The sequence below is a fragment of the Macaca mulatta genome, chromosome X (genome assembly GCF_049350105.2).
Source record: "Macaca mulatta isolate MMU2019108-1 chromosome X, T2T-MMU8v2.0, whole genome shotgun sequence".
In the NCBI taxonomy this organism is placed as follows: Eukaryota; Metazoa; Chordata; class Mammalia; order Primates; family Cercopithecidae; genus Macaca; species Macaca mulatta.
In genome coordinates, this window is record NC_133426.1 from 83,655,564 (window position 1) to 83,675,614 (window position 20,051).

Sequence of the window (20,051 nt, forward strand, 5' to 3'; positions counted from 1 at the left end):
GCGCACACCATCACTCCCAGCTAATTTTTGTATTTTTAGTAGAGATGGAGTTTCACCATGTTGGCCAGGCTGGTCTCGAACTCCTGGCCTCCCAAAGTCTGAGATTACAGGTGTGAGCCACCACGCCCGGCCAAAATTAGAGTTTTTTGAAATGCATTTTCACCAATAAATTAGAGTAGGGGGAATAACATGCACCCAAAAGACCAGAAATTTAATAGTTTACAGAATAAATCTGCATGTAATCACAATTAGATTGGATGACAGTGTATCAGGCCATTTAAATATTTTCTTTCATGTACTCTTTCCCCCAAATCCCATTTTATTTATTTATTTTTAGAGACAGAGTCTCACTCTGTTAGCCAGACTGGAGTGCAGTGGTGTGATCATGGCTCACTGCAGCCTTGACCTTGTGGGCTCAAGCAATTCTCCCACCTCAGCCTCCCAAATATCTGAGACTACAGGCATGCACCATCATACTCAGCTAATTAAAAAAATTTTTTTATAGTGACTAGGTCTTGTTATGTTGCTCAGACTGATATCAAACTCCTGAGCTCAAGCGATCCTCCTGCCTCAGCTTCCCGAAGTGCTGGGATTACAGGCGTTAGCCACAACACCCAGCTCCCAAATCCCTTTTTAAAGGTTGTTTTGTTTTGTTCCAAGAAATGAGGGATTCGGCACTGTCACAGCCTCCTATTAAAAAAAAAAAAAAAAAAAAAAAAAAGAGGCTGGGCATGGTGGCTCATTCATGCCTGTAATCTCATCACTTTGGGAGGCCAAGGTGGGAGGATCACTTGAGCCGAGGAGTTTGAGGCCAGCCTGGGCAACATAGTGAGACCACATTTCTAGTCAAATAAAATCTTTAAAAAGACAGTAAATAAAAAATAATAATACAATTTCCTTTAAAATGACAGTGGACTGATAAGTAGCTAATAGTACATGCCCAAGTGGGGAGAAAGATCCCATTTCACCTTTCCATGCCTCTTGCCATTAAGCAAGGCTTTGGCCTAGGCTGAAGTGTGTCACAATCCTTACAGCCTCCAGACCTTACTCATGCCCTTCTACAAGCTGAATGCCACTCCCCCTTCACTCCATTTATCTGAACCATACTCATTCTCTTTTTTTTTTTTTTTTTTTTTTTTTTTTTGAGTCGGAGTCTCGCTCTGTCGCCCAGGCTGGAGTGCAGTGGCCGCATCTCAGCTCACTGCAAGCTCCGCCTCCCGGGTTCACGCCATTCTCCTGCCTCAGCCTCCCGAGTAGCTGGGACTACAGGCGCCCGCCACCTCACCCGGCTAGTTTTTTGTATTTTTCAGTAGAGACGGGGTTTCACCGTATTAGCCAGGCTGGTCTCGATCTCCTGACCTTGTGATCCGCCCGTCTCGGCCTCCCAAAGTGCTGGGATTACAGGCTTGAGCCACCGCACCCGGCCCACCATACTCATTCTCAAAAACTCCAATCTAGTATCACTTCTTTCAGGAAGCACACCATTCTCCTACTTCTCAACCACCTGCCGCTGTTAAAATCTACCCCACACAATTTAGCACTTGACTCAGTCAACTCTTAACTCCTAATGTTTAATGTAAACCAGTTTAGACTCCACAATTAATCCCATAAGCATCCTTCTTGATCTCTCCCGGGGGCACTTAGCAAAAGTCTGAGCCTGTAGTTCGGGCTCAGCAAAGACATATTGAAGATACTTGTTCTAGAAACAAAATCAGGGGTTTCCATTCTTTTAGTATAAATGGTTAGAAAATGGAAGTGTTCAAACACAGCCATAAAAAAACAAACAAACAAAAAACCATTAAAAAAAAAAACCCTCAGCATCCTGGGGAGCAGCTAGCAAAGACACCACAGGTATTCCCAGGTCATTGAACCACAGAGTGTTAGAGCGGAAAGGAATCTCAATCATCTATTCCCAAACTTTTAAACGGGTGTATGAATACCCCTGGGGGTCCATGGCAGTGTGCCAAAGGGGTTCACAAAGCCACAGAATAAACACGGCATGCTTTTCTGGAGTGTCAATTTTACTTGAGTATAAGAAATTTTAAAAATTTCTATATTAAAACAAATATAGCTATATTATGGAGGAGAATGCAAACACTGCTCTCATTTTTAGGATATAACACAAGATCTCAAAGACACTTGGAGTTTGCAGTAGGCTGCTTTGGGCCACCCCATCCACCCCTCTCCCTTACCCATGCTGGGGATTTCATTTTCACTTTCCTCTGTCATTAGGGTGATTTTAGTGAAAAATAAATAAATAAAAGTTTGAGACAGACTGATGTAGTCCAACCTCTTTTACACAGTTAGGAAAACTGAGGCCCACAGGTGAGAAATAATTTGGCCAAAGCCATATACATCGAGTTCAGTGAGAGCTAGGACCACAATCCGCCTCGTCAGAATGTACATTTCTTCCCAGAGACTTGCTCAGGTGACTACTGACTACTGACTACACTTCCTTGCTAACTCTGTTCCATAGCTTGTACCTTTCAGGATTTTTTTTTTCTTTCCAAGGGTTATACAACCTATCCTTAGGGAAACTTAGCGGCACTGGGAGCAGGCCAGACCCTTCCCTCTCTACAGCTTCAAATGCAGTGAATAATGATGCATGAAATGCATGTAACTGATGAGATTCATACCCCTCCCAGAAACAGGATGAAAGCCAATAATACCAGGGTGAGAGAGGCAAAAAAGGAAAGGGGTTCTGCTAATCAGAGGCCATAGCCAGAAAGCAAAGAGCTGATTTCAAGATCTTACTTTTTCCCTTGGTTTGTGTAAGACCACCTCAGCAAGACTCCAAGGAAACCAGGGCCTCAGTTTCCTTGGAGGTGACTCCACCTGGCTTCCCTGTCTCCTTCAGGCTAAGGGAATAAAATAATCACCTCAGGTAAAAACAGGAAGTGACTTTGAATTCAAAAGAACTGAACTTCACTGTCATGTATATTCTTATTAGCAGGGGCTGCCTATAGATTTGCATACTTACATACACTTATTCACACCTTAAACCCACGACTCTCACTGTTACACAGACATATGGAAATTTTTCTGCACACTGTCACAAATACAAACATAAGCACACATTTGTGTTGAGAAAACCAACATTATGATAGTCTGTCTCTACCCACACTTCTCCTCCCCCAACACCCAGCCCTAGATATACACCACTGAGACCAGCATTCATATCACACACATCAGGTTGAGCAGTGATCCCAGTTGCCAGGGTGAGAGCCACATTCCATGGTGTTCCATTCCTCTCAAAGAACTAACAGATCATTTCACAAAAATATCATCACCTGCCAACTAATGTCAAGTTACAGCCAGAATTAATGGTACATTATCCACCCCCATTACAGGTAGGCTCACAGGAGAATGACAACAGAGACAAAAGAGATTTGTGGCTCAGTGTCACTGCAGGAGACTGACCAGACAGGTAAGATGGGGTGGGGGGCTTGTCCCAGCCAAAGAGACGTCCTTTCCTCTCTAGAATTGGGGGTGGGAAAGTAGTCTGACTTTTTGCAGACTTCTCAAACTCCAGATACAGATCACCTAGGTTAAAAACAAAATAGAAAAGAAAAAGACTGCTCCTTTTTAAATGTTTTCTCAACTTTTATTTTCGTTTCAGAGGGTACACGTGCAGGCTTGTTACATAGGCAAATTGCATGTCGTGGGGCTTTGGTGTACAGATTATTTCATCACCCAAGTAATAAGCATAGTACCTGATAGGTAGTTTTTTAGTCCTCACCCTCCTCTCACCCTCCACCCTCCACCTTCAAGTAGGCCCTGGTAAGACTCCTCTTTTAACATGGATTTTTTTTTTTTTTCCAGAAGATGGTTTGGTCATGTTATACTACTTTTTCTTTTGAATAAGACCCCAGCTACTTCAGAAAAGTGTAGTGATCAACAGGATGGTCTCTGGAGCCAGACGCCAGGTCTGAATTTCAGCCCCATCACATGCTAGTTGTATGACCTTGAGCAAGTTGTTTAACCTCTTTAGCACTCAGTTTCACAGATCTGTTAAAAATCGGGATAATAATAGCATCTTCCTCGTGGTGGTATGATGTGATTTAAATTTAAAGCTCTTAGAAAAGTGCCTGGCCCTTAAGAGGCTCAATAAATGGAATTATACAAAGGAGTAATTTCCTGTTTTTCCCAGGCCTTCACTCCCTCACTACCTGCTTGCCCACCCACAGCTGACAATGTGGTCACCCTGTTTCTGAGTCACGCCTTCTAGAGCCCAGAGAGAACAAGACTGGCCCAATATCACACAGAAAGATTAATAGGATTGGAATTGATTGCTTTGGGGTGACTCAGCAGGCCAGTGGCCAGTGTTCTTATCTACTTCATCTCCTCCTTAGGAAAAAATGAGCATAGTTAGAGGAAACCTTGGGAGGAAATATGGCTGGGGCCAGGCAGGATGTAAATAATATTAAGAACAATGACAACTTAATATGTGCCAGGCACAGCTTTAAGTCCATTCTGTGTATTTTATTCAAACCTCACAGCAACCCTATGAATTGATGACTGCCATCATCACCTGCATCATACCAAAGAGAAAACTGAGGCTCCAACACCTAGAATGGCTTAAAGCTGGGGTTATGAACCCAGGCAGTCTAACACCAGAGATGGAGTGTTCAACCACTACACTATACTGCTGTCCACATAAAGCAAAGAAAACAGAAGGAGAGAGGAGGCAGGAGCAAAAGACAATGGAGCGATACAAGTTCTTTTTGAAGTAAGTTGATTGAGGCAGGCTAGCGTTTTGGTTAAGCACTAATTTAAAAACAAGGGTTAAAAAATAACTGGGTTTAAGGCTTGCCTCTGCTACTAGTTACTGATCTTCTTGGACCTTAGCCTCCTCATCTGTAAAATGGATTTCATAGGCCAGGCGTGATGATTCACATCTGTACTCCCAGCACTTTGGGAGGCCAAGGATGGAGGATTGCTTGAGGCCAGGAGTTTGAGACCAGCCTGGGCAGCATAGTGAGACCTCATCTCTACAAAAAACAATTGTTTTTTAATTAACTGGGCCTGGTGGTACATGCCTGTAGTCCTAGATACTCAGGAAGCTGAGGTGAGAGGATCACTAGGGACCAGGAGTTCAAGGCTATACAGGGAGCCATGACTGTGCCACAGCACTCTAGCCTGAGTGACAAAGTGAGATCCTGTCTCTAAAAAAGTAAATAAATAAAAATAAAATTAAAAATTAAAAACTAGTATTTCTTAGAGTTGTGATAAGGTTTACAGAAGATAATGCGCGTAACATGCCAAGGGCAGTGCTTAACACGCCTACATAAGTACTCAGTAAGAGCAACTAATGTCATTGGCTATGCCACCTTCAGGATTTGCCTAGCTATACAGCTCCCCCTGCCCCTTCCCAGGGAATATCAATTAGTAAGGAAAAAAAAATTGTAAATTGTCCAGAAAATGAAGAACTGGGCAGAGTAACAGTTCTAGACATCCTTTCCCATCTCTCAGGGGTATGTGTGGGCATGGGGTGGGGGGTGGTTAGTGAGCACCAGCATTATTAGCATCACTGTCTCCTTTCTCAAGGAACAGAGCCTGCCAGATTATCCCCCAGCCTTTGGTTGCTTATAGACTGAGTCAGAACTTTTTTTTTTTTTTTCCCTTCAGTTTTGTTTTTCCACATCCTTTTCACATCAACCCTGTGAGGTATTGGGAAAGGAGGAAGTAATCTCAAATGTGTTAACTGTCTTCCATGGGGTGGGCACAACGCTGGTACTTTCCATCAGTGCCCAGTCCTCACAATACCACTGTGAAGGGGTGCAATTATCCTCACTTAGATAAATGATGCCCTGAATCCAGGGAAGGTTTGCTTTCTTTTTTAATGTACATTTTCCTCTCATCCAGTATATTCAGTACTGCTCTGGTCTGAGGTTGCGTCCTGCTGAGGATTTTCCGTGAACTAAACTATAGTGAAATTTCACTGTCCTCAACACACCAATCTTTGCATAATCCTAAATCCCATGAGTTGAGAGTAATTTGCCGCCAGTGGAGCAGAGATCAATTTATGACTCTGCTATTTAGTTGCTACAGGATTCTGTACTAGTCACTTAACCTCCCCCTCTATTTCCTCATTTCTAATATGGGGATAATGACACCTTCTGTTCCACGAGGTTGTGAAAATAAAATAACTTTCTTGAAAGTGCTCTGTCAACTGCGATGCTTGACATAGAAACATTATTTCAAACAGAACCATCAGATAGCTTAATCTCAAAAGAGCCCCAGATGGGCAATGGAATCCCTGTATCTCTGACCTTCGATCAAGTAGGACTCCAGATCTGCCAACTGTGGTTGGTGACTTTGGGAATGTTGGGGGACAAAGAATGCATAAATACCCTGAAGTGACTGTTGAGGAAATGATCTTTGCCATAATCAGTGTGTAATCTATATCATCATGGAAACATCTAAATCCTTTATATAACATGCTTCTCAAAGCAGTTTCATCTATACTATTTCATGTGGCACTCAATACTCATTTGAGGTACTGAGCACTGATGGAAAGTGCCCAGCATTGTGTCCACCACATGAAAGACACTTAACACATTTGAGATTAAATTAAAATTGTTCCACTTGCTTTGTTACAACTTTCCTCTTCCTGCAAGGGGTCCATCTGAATTTGCAAAATCCTTCCCATCTTCCCTTTGAGGCCCATCCATTACAAAGGACACCTTAGTCCAGAACCGGGCCCTAAACCTCCAGATCAGTCTTTCTGAATCCACACAGTACCATGCACCTGATACTGTCTTGTACTCCAGTCATTTATGTATTTGTCTTAACCTCTTTCCTTCCTTCTCCACCTTCCCACTAAATTCAAAAACTCTTTGAAGACGGAAGAAAGAAGAAAGAAAGATTGATTTATTTGTATTTCACCAATCTAATAGTTGCTTTATGTCAGTCTCATTTTATAAAGCTTTTAATTATGGAAATTTTCATATATACTTTCATATATATATATAAAGTATAATTAAACACCAATATACCCCTCACCCAGCTTAACAATTAGCGACACAAGGACAATAATCGCGTCGATACCTCCACTCCTTCTGCCTTCTTAGTTTGAATAATTTAATAGCAAATCCCAGACAGCATATGATTTCATCCATAAATACTTCAATATGAATGACACTTTCTGCATTTCTGTGTCCCCCTACAATTGGAAGATGACTTGCATCTATGTTCCCTGCTACTGGGAGCACCTCAGATTATTTCTGAGTGTGCCTATTATGTGCTACATCTTGTGCTTGGTTTCAGAGGTTCTGTCTGAGATGCGGAGGCACACTAGTACCAAGCCGCAATACTCCCAACCGAGAATTGCTACGGTTCCAGGGAGTGAGCTCAGGGTGCACGAGGGAGCCCAGGAGCAGGACCTGAATTGCACTAAGTGAATTGAGCGGAATAGGTTTTCTCATCTCATGGTGACCCTGAGTTCAAAGTTGCCACGAGACTGGGGGTCTCCAGCAGGAGGCGCTGCAAAGAGAGGGGGTGGCGCGGGGCTCCCTGTGTTCAGTTTCTCCTGAGGGAGCCTGGGAAGGCAGCCATCGCGGGCGGCGGGTGAAAACCCAGTAACAACACCGTTTAATAGGCGATCAGGACGCCGAGTGCCAGGGCCCAATAGGTGCCCCAGGATTCAGGTTCGGGGCAGAGGTACAGGCGTGCAGGGCAGGTCTGGCACCTGCTCCCCAGGACTTCTGGACGCTGCCCGTTGACCTGGCTGCCGCCGGTTCCTGTCCCAGCTGCGGCTCTTCCTGATAGAATATCTCGGAGCAAGGCACTGGACAGAACGAGGAAACACCTGTTTCCAACAAGAAACGAGGTAGGGGGGAAGCCCCCACCAGGCTTCCAATGGCCTCTCATTGAGCTTGCTCTCGAGAGCCTTGTAAAAGCGTGCCCAGAAAGCCAGCGGAGATCATTTTTCAAAAAGATCGCTTTCTATTTCTTACTTCCCCCCTCCTTTTCCTAAGCCTAAGCTGTAACGTCTCTTTCTTGAAAAAAATAAAAATTCACCTTTCCTTGAGTGGTTTCCCGCTCCTCTCAGACCCAGTAAGGCCCTCGCCTTGGAATCAACAAGGACCACCACCCCCAACCCCAAATTTTGCAACTGCATTGGCTTCCAGGTTTTTCACTTTCTCGGTACCCCGCCAACCTATACAGGTAGGAATTAGGACTTGGGGGCCGTGGAACAAAGAAACCAGGGAGTCCCTGTCCCGGGTCAGATGCCCCTTCCGCAGCCTCCGACCAACTGGGGAACAAGAGGAGATCAGAAGCATGTGAACCCCCCAACTCCGGTCTCATGGCACTTTCCAAAGGCTAGCATAGCAGCCCGAGGACGCGTGGGAGGTGGGGACAGCCCCCGGGCAGCACACAGACAGACCCCCACGGAACAGGCCTTGAGTGGCCGTGCGCGCCAGCGGCCTCCACGCACTGGGTTCTGTTATTTCATCAGCAGTTTCAGAAGAACCTGCCAAAAGCAGTTATGCCTCACTGCAATGTGTAGCTTTTTCCTGCCATTTTTTCATAATAAAAGAGGGAGTGAAGCTCGCTCGCTCTCTCCCTCCACCCCCCTCTCCCAAAAAGAGCCAAATGGATGCAAGAAAAAAAAAAAAAAAAAAAAAAGAACCCACACACCAATCTCCGAGGGGATGCCAATGAGGTGTGGCTTGTATTTAAATATCCAATATGTCAATGTAAGGGGAGTGGGTATGTATATAAAGTGCCGTTTGCATCTGATAGCTGGACGAAGCCAGCTATGAGAGGCCGGGGGAGATGGATGCGGAGGGGAAGAGGCACTTTGACTGAGAGCAAGGTCAGGAGCGCGCTGCCCTACGCTCCCCGCCGCTGAGAAGTTCCTTGGACGCGAACAGACGTCGACTGCAGCTCGGCAGAGCGCAGAGCAAGCGAGCTAGCGAGGGAGCGCCGCCGAACCGCCCGCGCCCGCTGCGGGGAGAGGCAGTTCGCGCCCCGTGGCCCCGGCTCGGCCCGCGCGCGCCCAGCACAAACCGCGCCGCAATCTGCCCAGCCATGGCAGAGGTGGGGGGCGTCTTCGCCTCCTTGGACTGGGATCTACACGGCTTCTCCTCGTCTCTGGGGAACGTGCCCTTAGCTGACTCCCCAGGTTTCCTGAACGAGCGCCTGGGCCAAATCGAGGGGAAGCTGCAGCGTGGCTCACCCACAGACTTCGCCCACCTGAAGGGGATCCTGCGGCGCCGCCAGCTCTACTGCCGCACTGGCTTCCACCTGGAGATCTTCCCCAACGGCACGGTGCACGGCACCCGCCACGACCACAGCCGCTTCGGTGAGGACGCGGTCGGGGGAACGGGAGGCGGGCGGACGGCGCACTGGGAAGCCCACAGCTCCGAGCTCCGGCGTAGGGCCCGCGGACCGCCCCCCGGGCTTGGTGTCATTCGGGCCAGTCGAGGCGAGACACGACGGCGCGGGCGTGGGCCTCTCGACATCAGGGGGCCCTGCACCCTCGGACACTCTCAGGAGGGGGCGGGGGCGCCTTGCGGTGAGGCCTCTCCTTTCGCCGCTCCACCGGATCTCCCCGGGGAGCAAGGGGGTAGTTCTGGGAGCTGGACTCTAAGCCTTGAATGAAAGCAGGTGGAGCTGAGACAGGGGTGGGAGCTCTCGCCTAGGAGGCCGGGACCGTGCCTGCAGCGCGGGCCGAGCCTCGAAGGCAGCAGGGCTGTGGCAGCTGATTTCCTGGAACAGGATCCTGCATGGGCCATGGGCATGTGAGGCAGTCGGCCCGCACACAAATAGCTTTTGGTCCGTGGGTACCCGGCAGCTGTGGTGTCTGCCTGCCTCGGGGTCGCTCTGTCCAGGGTCGGAGCCAATCCAGGCAGCCTGGCATGAATTGGGAATCTAGGAAAACCTCGCGGTGTCCACCGTGTAAGGGCACAAGTCCTGGGGCAGCTTTTGCCGGAAACTACCCCTGGACTCCTTGCCTCAGTGAGGAAACCGTCCTGGGCCCACTCCCAGTCCCAGAAACAGTTGTCTCTTGGGCCCAAAGCAGGAAACGTTCGACCTTCATCCAGGATTGTCTCTGCCTGCCTGCCACTATACAGACTGTTCAACACAGCTGCCTGTCTCACATATAGAACTAATTACACAATTAATATAAGCCTTGATCTGTGACGAAGATCATTAAGTTTCTAAGCAAATGTGTTCACTCCTCAGTAATTTGCCATTTTTATTTTCAATTTCCAATTATCTACTAAGATATCATGGGGGGTTCTGTGACAGCTACCTTTGCCCCTCCCTGTCCTCCAATGTCCTCAGCTTCCTCCCAAGGACCCTGTAATCCAAGAAGGACACCTTTTCCCCTAAGCCAGTAAGATGTTCTGCCCACACTCAAACATGACACCCTTCCCTTCTTTTTCCCGCCCTCCTTCTTGCCAACATCTGCCCCAACCCCCTAAATCTCTCCATCCTCCTATTCTCCATGCCTTGCTAGAGCTGCATCTGGAGTGCACAGCAAAAAGGGGAACATAGGGGCCAGTTGCTGGGTAAGGCCAGGCCTGGCAAACAACTTAGGGGCAGGGTTGGTCTTCCTTGCTGGGAACAGGCAGAAACCCTAATGAGGTCTATGGCATCTTGGAAAAATGCACTCAAACACAGCTAGAGTACTGTGGGTTGGGAGGGGTAATGGAGGGGTGCAGGTGTCTGTATAAACTTGCAGCAGGTCCTCAAAAGGGTGATAAGGTGGAGTGGGAGGAGAGGGGGTGTTAACTTGGCTCCTTTCCCTTTCATTGCTTGTGATTTTGCAGTCCCCTTTTGTTCCTCTTCATAAGGAATGGGACTCCCACCCTGGCCTCAGAGGCTTCCTGAAATGGCATAAAGATACCGGGGTAACTCATTGCTGATATATAACCAAAAAAAAAAGGTCATGAAATGATGGAGAAATGTGGGGTGGGGGCAGCGAAGGTGGCGAAATTATGAGCACGCCTCCCAGCAGCTCCAAATATTTTTCTGATTTTGTGCCTAAGCTGAGCCCAGTAACCTACAAGGTCAACATAAATCAGTAATAGGCTCTTGGGATACGCGGTCTTTAATTACCTCCCTAAAGACACATCTTGATTTCTTTTCATCTCCCAGGTCTGCTAAGGGTGTTAAGTTTAAGGAGAAACCAAAGGAAATAAAATTGGCAGGAGGAAGGGACATTTTCACTGCTGCTTAACTGACTGCTTCATTTTTGGTTTTGCCTTTAAAAAAGAAAACAACACTGCCCAAGAGCACCTCTGCATCGCCTTTTCCCTTTCCTCCTTCCCTGACTTCCTGTCACTTTCCTGCACTTCCTGTAAAGAAAATGATAACTGGTCCAAGCTGTCTCTTTGTTACCTTCCCTGCCAACTTTAAAACACATATTCTTTCTGCGTTTAGCTTTTGGCACAGAAAGAGGTGGCGTTCGAGTTTGCTAACTCTCTCCTCCCTCCACATTTGAGTTAATCAGCCAGGGTATTCAATAAATTGAAACTTTAACATTCCATAAGTGCTTTAGCAGTCAACATTCCAGCAGGGTAAAGTAGGCCAGACTTAAGATATAAAATATTATAGATTTCTGCTAGCGGGGAGGAGGTAGTCTCCAAAAGCCATGTGAAGTAAATAGCTATTTGTTGTAATTGGAGAGCAGGGCCCCCAAGGATTACCCTGGAATCCATGTGTTCAGAACAAGTCAGGCTAAGCCCAAGAGCAGTCCCGACTCCAAATAATAACCTGTTGGCACAGCATATGCTCTCCGCTCTCCATCTGCAATCAGTAGCCAGGAGTATTTCAATCACCGCCTGGCTGGTAGCATTTATATGAAGTTCACAAGGATCCTGACATTCCGAGGGGCACCTGTGGACTGGCAGAGCAGAGCTTCGGAGCCAAACTGAAGGAGAGTCCTCCCACCAGGTGGGATGGAGTGGGCTCATGCAGCTGCTTTGGTTCTTGAGTGATCTGGTTCTCGTTTGGCAAGATGCCAAAGCAGCACTGTCTTGGCCCCAAAGGATGGCTGAAGGATTCAGGCAAGTTATGCAACTAGATTAAATGACACGTTAGACAGTCATCTAGCTAGGTTCTGAAGCAGCGGGGCCCAGAACAGATCAGTTTTGACTGCGGGCCTGGGGAGAGAGGTATAAGAAGAGAAGAGTCTGGAAATTGTCAAGAAAAGGGCAGAGCCTGATGTGGGTAGGTCAAGATGAGGCAGAGTAGAGAGAGGTCCTGGGTCTTGAAGGGGCAAGAGTACTGAGGACAAACTTTGTCTACTTAATACTTCACCTCAACACTTTGCTGTTAACACCCCTGTCCAGCTGTAGCTGGGAAAATATGAAAATGGCTTATTTTCTCTCCCGCTTCATGCTGGCTGGGATTCAGGATAAGGTTTAGGAATATCTCTTCCATCATCATGTGCCACTGGGTTCCCACAGTTTGAAACCAGCTAATAGGAAAGTTGGCGAGGGAAAATGATGCCCAAAGACAGCTGGACAGGGATAGTTCCAGCTGTTGGAGACCCCTGTTACTGGACACAACCCAAGTGACTTCCTGTATGATCTGTCCTTTGGCATCAGGGTTAACAGAGAGTTGGAGAAAAACTGTGGTGACTCAAATGGCCACACCTCTTGGGTTTCATGATTTGTTCTCACACTATGTCTTGGGCAGTGAGATCACAAGCTGCGCTCTGCTACTTAATGAGCTCAGGGTTGTCAGAGACACGAGATACTTACAGAATGAGGGAACTCAGTCTTGAAGCTCAGGAGTAACCTGCCTGAGCAAAGGCAAAGAACTGAAGGCTCCCACATGTTAGTGTCCCTCAGAGTTTAAGACCCAGAACTGAATCATGACCTGGTTTCTGGTTTCCTTTTCATACTGGGCACTCTCCTTTGAACATGCTCTGTTTTTCCATTTTCTTCTCTAAGCACAGTAGAACTAAACACACTACTCTCAGTGTGGTCTAACCATGGCAGAGCGAAGTGAGACAATCCCCAATCCCTTTTGCTAGTTAATAGACCTGTATCAGTGAGGCCTTAGATCACACTAGCTTTTTTTTCTATTTTTTCCACTAGCTTTCTAATTTTTAATTTTACGTGACCAATTGTACATTAGCTTTTTAATAATCCACTTATCACCCATCACACGGAGTTTGCCTTGTTCAGTTGTCTCCTTGCCATTGTCGTGTTTTACTAAGCCACATTTCCCCATTGCAGAGATGGGTAGACTTGCACATAATTAAAATGCACAGGAACACAAAATAACAGTACACATTTTCAAGAAAATATACATGGTTGCCTGAAGTGGAGGGGCAAATGGGAGCAGGGTATAAAGAAAAAGAAAGAAAGAAATAGATCATTATAAAACCCTTGCACAGACCAACTATGTTAATAGGACATGAACTAAGTAGTACAGTTAACTCAACTGTCTGCACTTGAGGCTCACCCTCCCCCAACCAAATCCCAAACACAAAATACTTTGGGAAATTTGGGGGACCAAAGTGCAGGACTTCACATTGATTCTAATTAAGCATAGTTTATGGAGCCAGTCCATTTTTCTGTCCTCTTGAAATCTCTTTGGATATTGATTATGTCATCCCTCTCAGCTGCATGTCTTCTAGAACTAGGATAAGCAGTCCTCATATGTTCTCTTACAAGTCATTTATTGAAATATCAAACAGAGCAGAACCAAATGCAAAACCTTGTTCAGTGCAGCTGAAGATTTGGTTGCATTAAATCAGTGCCTGATTAACCCCTACTTGGCACTGGGTATTTTCTCTTCCCCTCCTACCGTCTTGTCTCAATCTCATTTCCCGAGACTCCTTTCTTTGTACTGTAAAATTTAGTAACAACCAGACTGAGAATAAAACCTGAAGGATTTCAGTGTGAGAGGCCAAAGGCCAAACCCTGAGTGTTCTATAGAATTGCCGCAGAAGAACCTTACATCCTTCCAATAGATCTGGGTGGGTTGCGGAAGCACGTGGCCCCAAAGCTGCCATACCTGAACGGCAGTCCACCAGCTTGAGTCACTGGGGTTCCTCAGGAGACTTCCCAGTAGAGTTTTTAACCTGATTTTAAAATTAGCCACTTAAAATTCTTGATCTTGGAAAATCAGCTCTACTCCCTATATAGATTACATAGAATATTACCCTTAAGAATTGCATTTTGGGGCCAGGCATAGTGGTGCACGCCTGTAATCCCAACACTTTGGGAGGCCGAGGTGTGCATATTGCTTAAGCCCAGGAGTTTGAGACCAACCTTAGCAACATGGTGAAACCCCGTCTCTAGAAAAAATAAAAAATTAGCTGGGTGTGGTGATGCGTGCATGTAGTCCCAGCTACTAGGGAGGCTGAGGTGGGAGGACCACCTGAGCCTGGGGAGGCTGAGGCTGCAGTGAGCCATGATCACACCACTGCACTCCAACCTGGGTGCCAAAGCGAGATCCTGTCTCAAAACAAACAAACAAACAAGCAAACAAAAACAAAATTGCAATTTTGGATAAGACAGCCAGATATGAGCTCATTTCATACGCTGGATGACTTAAACAAGTTTTTGGTCTGTATGTTGAGAAATGTGATTAGAGACAGGAATATCAAAGAGCAATCTAGTTGGCTATTATGTCTGTATCAAGATAATAGACGTCCTATCTCGGGACAAAATTGTAGTCTTCATTATCACCAGGAATTCAGTTCTGGGTCCTTTTTCCCAGTTAGGACTGCTGCTGGGTAAATGAAAGCATTTTCAAATCTTCACCTCTAATATTGTCAGCTAGGACATTTCTGAATTTCTTCTCTTTGGCCTTAAAGTTGCAACATCTCAAATCAGTATGAGTCCAATACCACCTGCCAACTCTTTGCTGTGGATAAACTTAAAATTCTCAAAAGAGAATGATAGGCTTGTCAGCTTGGGGCTGTACTAGCTGAGAACGCTTTTTAGGAGAAAGGTCTCATGTGGCCAAGTTTTGCCTCCTGCCATAAGCAGGGGGAACAAACAGGGAGTGGCCTGTGTGGCCTTTGTTAGAGTCAGCTACAGGCAGTTGACAGCCTCATGTGGCTTTAAGGACATGGGGCTGACAGGGCACAAAACAAGTTCAGCCTAGAGGACAGCAAGGTAATGCTGTGTGCTCTAAGGAAGAGGGAGGTTACTGGGAAAAATACAGAAACCTGTCCTCATTCTTGCATTCAGAAAACTGACTTCTCACTTCTTGAATTTGACAGCGATAGCACCTTGAAATTATGGAGCTTTTGTAGCCAAAGCCTTCTTACGGTCTCTTCCTCGTAATATGCCTAAGAGTGTTGAGTAGAAGCCAAGACTGTGTTTCCCATTTTACATACGGAAAAACTGAGGCCCAAAGAGACAAAGTACCTTCTCTGAGGTTCCATTCTTGCTGCAAAAGATGGTTTCATCGGCAGTTGATCAAAGGCACACAGGGCTGGCCTCCAGCTGGGGACAAATGACTGGTAGCTCATGTCACCTGAACAGCTTTCTCTTAGTTCGATGCCGGTAACGGGAATAGTGTTCACTTTTTGCCCTAGGTATCCTGGAGTTTATTAGCCTGGCTGTGGGGCTGATCAGCATCCGGGGAGTGGACTCTGGTCTGTACCTAGGAATGAACGAGCGAGGAGAACTCTATGGGTCGGTAAGTTTAAGGTTTTTTTTTGTTGTTGTTGTTGTTTCTGTTTTGTATTTTGTCAGAAGTTATTACAACCAGTGTTTGGACAATGTAAAGCAAAAGTGTAAAAAATATTTATCTGGGGGCCAGGCGCGGTGGCTCACGCCTGTAATCCCAGCACTTTGGGAGGCCGAGGCGAGTGGATCACAAGGTCAGGAGATCGAGACCATCCTGGCTAACACGGTGAAACCCCGTCTCTACTAAAAATACAAAAAAATTAGCCAGGCATGGTGGCAGGTGCCTGTAGTCCCGGCTACTTGGGAGGCTGAGGCAGGAGAATGGCGTGAACCTGGGAGGCGTAGCTTGCAGTGAGCCGAGATAGCGCCACTGCACTCCAGCCTGGGCGACAGAGCAAGACTCCATCTCAAAAAACAAAAAACAAACAAAAAAAAAATTATCTAGCACTTGAAAGTATTCTTTTAGCTGTAAAGGAGTAGTGTCTTTTAGTTACTTCTTGGCTGCTCAGGGTCTTGCTACATAACACCTTCACTCATTTGGCCCCCACCAAAACAAGCTTTTTTTTTTTTTTTTGCTTTGAGATGGAGTCTCACTCTGTTGCCCAGCCTGGAGTGCAGTGGCACAATCTCAGCTCACTGCAACCTCTGCCTTCCTGGTTCAAGTGATTCTCTTGCCTCAGCCTCCCGAGTAGCTGGGACTACAGGCATGCACCACCATGCCAGCCTAGTTTTTTGTATTTTTAGTAGAGACTGGGTTTCATCATGTTGGCCAGGCTGGTCTCGAACTCCTGACCTCAGGTAATCCACCCGCCTTGGACTCCCAAAGGACTAGGATTACAGGCATGAGCCACTGCACCCGGCCCCAAAACATAAGCTTTTCTCTGATACATTTGCTTTTGCCTTTTTCATTAGAAGGTCAGCTAGTCTGATGATAACAGTAATCTGTGCTGGTTTGGCAGTAGACGGTCAGAGTTTGGGGCATTAACCCTCCAGAGGAGTACATCTGAATTTGAACGTGTACCCAGAGGAGTAGCAGACTAGCAGGCACAAAAATAGGCAGTGGAAGAGCTGGCTTTCAAATTGAGGATTCTGAGGTTAACAACACAGTCCCTGATTTCCAGATTGCTTCAGTTGAGTCCCAAAGGCCAAATGAAACAAACAAATGAAGAATGAGGGTTCCAGGGTCTGGTGACAGCCTTAAGCCCTCAGCTAGGACTAGGCTAGCAGCAGTGCATTTTCTCTATTCTGGAAGCTAGCCTAGCACTGAGGAATGGTGAGTGATTTGCTGACCTTAACTCTTCCGGGGGATCCCAACTCCTGGCTCTGGCTTTTGAGTCACATAGCACACTTTCTGGCTGCCTGCACCCCATGAAATCAGAACACATTTTTCCGTGACACCTAAGAGATAGGCCTGTCCCCAGCACTCAGTATCGGCAACCCCAGCAAGTAGTATGGCGGTCAGATCAAGTGTGAGAAGGGACAGAGGCAAGAGACCCAGGAACTGCCAGCCTGAAGTAGCCAGACTGGAAGAGCTTTTCAAGGAGATCTTTTCTGAGCTTTCAAACTGACAGGCCTGAGACCCTTCATTAGGAGAGATCACAGCTCACCTCCCATGGAGCTTTATATAGATCTGAGGCCTTTGCCTGTCAGTTGACATGGTTGACTGTAATCTCAATGAATTTGAACATCATTAGCTCTAAGTAGGGAGAAAGCTCAGTGGGTGCCAGCAGGGCACTGGGAGGCCATAGCAGCAATTCTTAGGCTCAAAGAGCCAGGTGATGCCATCTCCTCCAATCTCCTCCCTCCAGGAAAGATTTCAACTAAAACATTTTTGTGTAGCTCATGAAAGAGAATGAAGGAGATACAGACAAGGGTGTTTTGTGCTATTTGGAAGAAAGATACCTCCAGTAATACAGAGAGATAGGACTGGAATTTTCTAACATCAATGTGCTATTGCTATTTCGGGGTTTCTCTACTAGCAAGCCGGGATAGGAGAAATAGTCATATAATGGTTCTGCTTTATTTTCTCACCCTCACAGAAGAAACTCACACGTGAATGTGTTTTCCGGGAACAGTTTGAAGAAAACTGGTACAACACCTATGCCTCAACCTTGTACAAACATTCGGACTCGGAGAGACAGTATTACGTAGCCCTGAATAAAGACGGCTCACCGCGGGAGGGATACAGGACTAAACGACACCAGAAATTCACTCACTTTTTACCCAGGCCTGTAGATCCTTCTAAGTTGCCCTCCATGTCCAGAGACCTCTTTCACTATAGGTAATGAACCTCTGGTGTGCCCTCTGTGACCCATGTACTCTGGGGCCACGGTTGTCTCTGCAAGCACTATATTCATAGCTTTTCAATCCTTCCTTCCTATCATTTTAGATAACAGAAAAGCACTTACTGTTGAACTCAACCCAGCTGTTCCCTTGTTGTTCAAAGTGTATATCAAGGTTGGGTTATTTTGGGGAGGGACGGGGGGGCTGGGCTCGAGGGAATCTTGTATATACTTTTTTCTTTACTCATGTTCCTTCTCCTGAGGTAGCATAACAAAGAATGGGAGCCCCTGCTAAGGGCCAGGGGTGTCTTACCCCACAATTTACTCAAATACCTTGACAATGGGTATAAATGAAAGGCCAAGGAATCTGCCACGGATGCTACCTACAGAGCTTTGGAAAAGTCTCATTAAGAAAATCCTTGGGGCTACAGCCTTGCTGCAAGCCTTCCCTGCATTGGCTCTGCAGATTTCTCATCTGTCCTGACATGCAGTTTTCCTGTCATTGGAAGTGGGAGATGGGGTAGGTTGTAAGAAAATGATATTAAAATGTAAGCATGGATACTGTGCATAAGGACAAACTATTTATAAAATGTATATGCTATTTATTTTATATATTTATTTATTTCAAAATAATTTTATTTTTAATGAGAGATGCGATGGCTGGATTTTCATCAGAAAGAATAAGGTCCTACTGAAACAGGATAAAATGAGTTATTAAAGGCTTTTACTGGCAATAAAATTTGTCTTTATATTGTAAGATTCTGTCTAATTCTATTGATTTGTACATTTAGTAGGATTAGACGGTTGGCCAGCTTCTTTCTCTCCAACTCATTAGAATTTTCTGATGTTGGCATCACACTGCCTATGCTAGATGACTCCATCAGCCAATATGTTAGCATTATCTAGAGGCCATATGTGAAGTCCTAGTGGTCCTTTCCAGTTCTATGACTTTAAACTTACAGGTGAATCAAAGCTTCAGGAAGGCCTAGACCAACAGCTATTACTCCCATTTGTGCTTAGGACTATGCATAGAGAAACTCTCCTTTGGTACTTGGTTAGGGTCCAAAGCCCTAAGGTCAAAACACTAACTGGGAGCTTCTTACTTCAGATATGAAGACGAAGGGATTCAAAATAAACACATATTGGCTGGTGCAGTGGTTCACACCTGTAATCCCAGCACTTTGGGAGGCCAAGGCGGGTGGATCACTTGAGGCCAGGAGTTCGAGAACAGCCTGGCCAACACAGTGAAACTCCATCTCTAGTAAAAATACAAAAATTAGCCAGGCATGGCGGCAGGTGCCTGTAACCCCAGCTACTCGGGAGGCTGAGGCAGGAGAATCACTCGAATCCAGGAGGTGGAGGTTGCAGTGAGCCGAGATCACACCTTTGCACTCTAGCCTGGGTGACAGAGCAAGATTCTATCTCCAAAAAATAAAAAAATAAAATAAATAAATAAACACAAATCAACAGAGAGACTGATTTTTTTTTTTAACCAGTCAACTTCCATTCTGGAGATTTCCCCCTTCTCTTTACCCCCACCCTCACCTCCTGCCAGTGCTTCTCCTAGGGAATTTGGGAGGCTGTAAACACATTCGTGTACAGCAGTAGTGCTTAGAGTACTGTATATGGTCTCTTGACCAGCAGCATCACCTGGAAACTTGTTAGAGATGCAGATTATCAGAAATGCTGAGGGCACGGTCTGGCAGTCTACTTGTTAACAAGCCTTGCAGGGGGATTCTTGTGCATACTAAAGTTTGGGAATTACTGCCCTAAAGGAATATTTTTTAAAAAATTATTTTTGCATCTGAATGGTTTATAAATAAAGTTTTAGGGTAACTTCCGTCCAGAAAACAAAAGTAGAGTGGCTCTAGTTGAAGTGGGGATGGCATTTCTTGGAGCTGCCTCTTCCCCAGAGCAGCCCCTGAGGTATCTTGGTTAAAAATCCCTAGCCTTGGCCGGGCGCGGTGGCTCAAGCCTGTAATCCCAGCACTTTGGGAGGCCGAGACGGGTGGATCACGAGGTCAGGAGATCGAGACCATCCTGGCTAACACGGTGAAACCCCATCTCTACTAAAAAATACAAAAAAAAACTAGCCGGGCGAGGTGGCGGGCGCCTGTAGTCCCAGCTACTCGGGAGGCTGAGGCAGGAGAATGGC

General features: G+C 46.2%; 1 protein-coding gene and 1 long non-coding RNA gene across 2 annotated transcripts in view; one reads left to right on the top strand and one right to left on the bottom strand.

Annotated features, from left to right (window-relative positions):
* The window catches only part of LOC114674886 (uncharacterized), a 298,888-nt gene extending 289,218 nt beyond the window's left edge, over positions 1 to 9,670 (bottom strand). Inside the window, exon 1 of the long non-coding RNA XR_013413144.1 lies at positions 9,202 to 9,670. This is a non-coding gene — a long non-coding RNA (uncharacterized LOC114674886). The remainder of the gene's footprint in view (positions 1 to 9,201) is intronic.
* Positions 9,037 to 17,899, top strand: FGF16 (fibroblast growth factor 16). Its single transcript, NM_001194115.1, is given in 3 exon segments — positions 9,037 to 9,310; positions 15,521 to 15,624; positions 17,654 to 17,899. Coding segments are annotated over 3 exon segments (624 nt in total).
* The last annotated feature ends 2,152 nt before the right edge of the window (positions 17,900 to 20,051 follow it).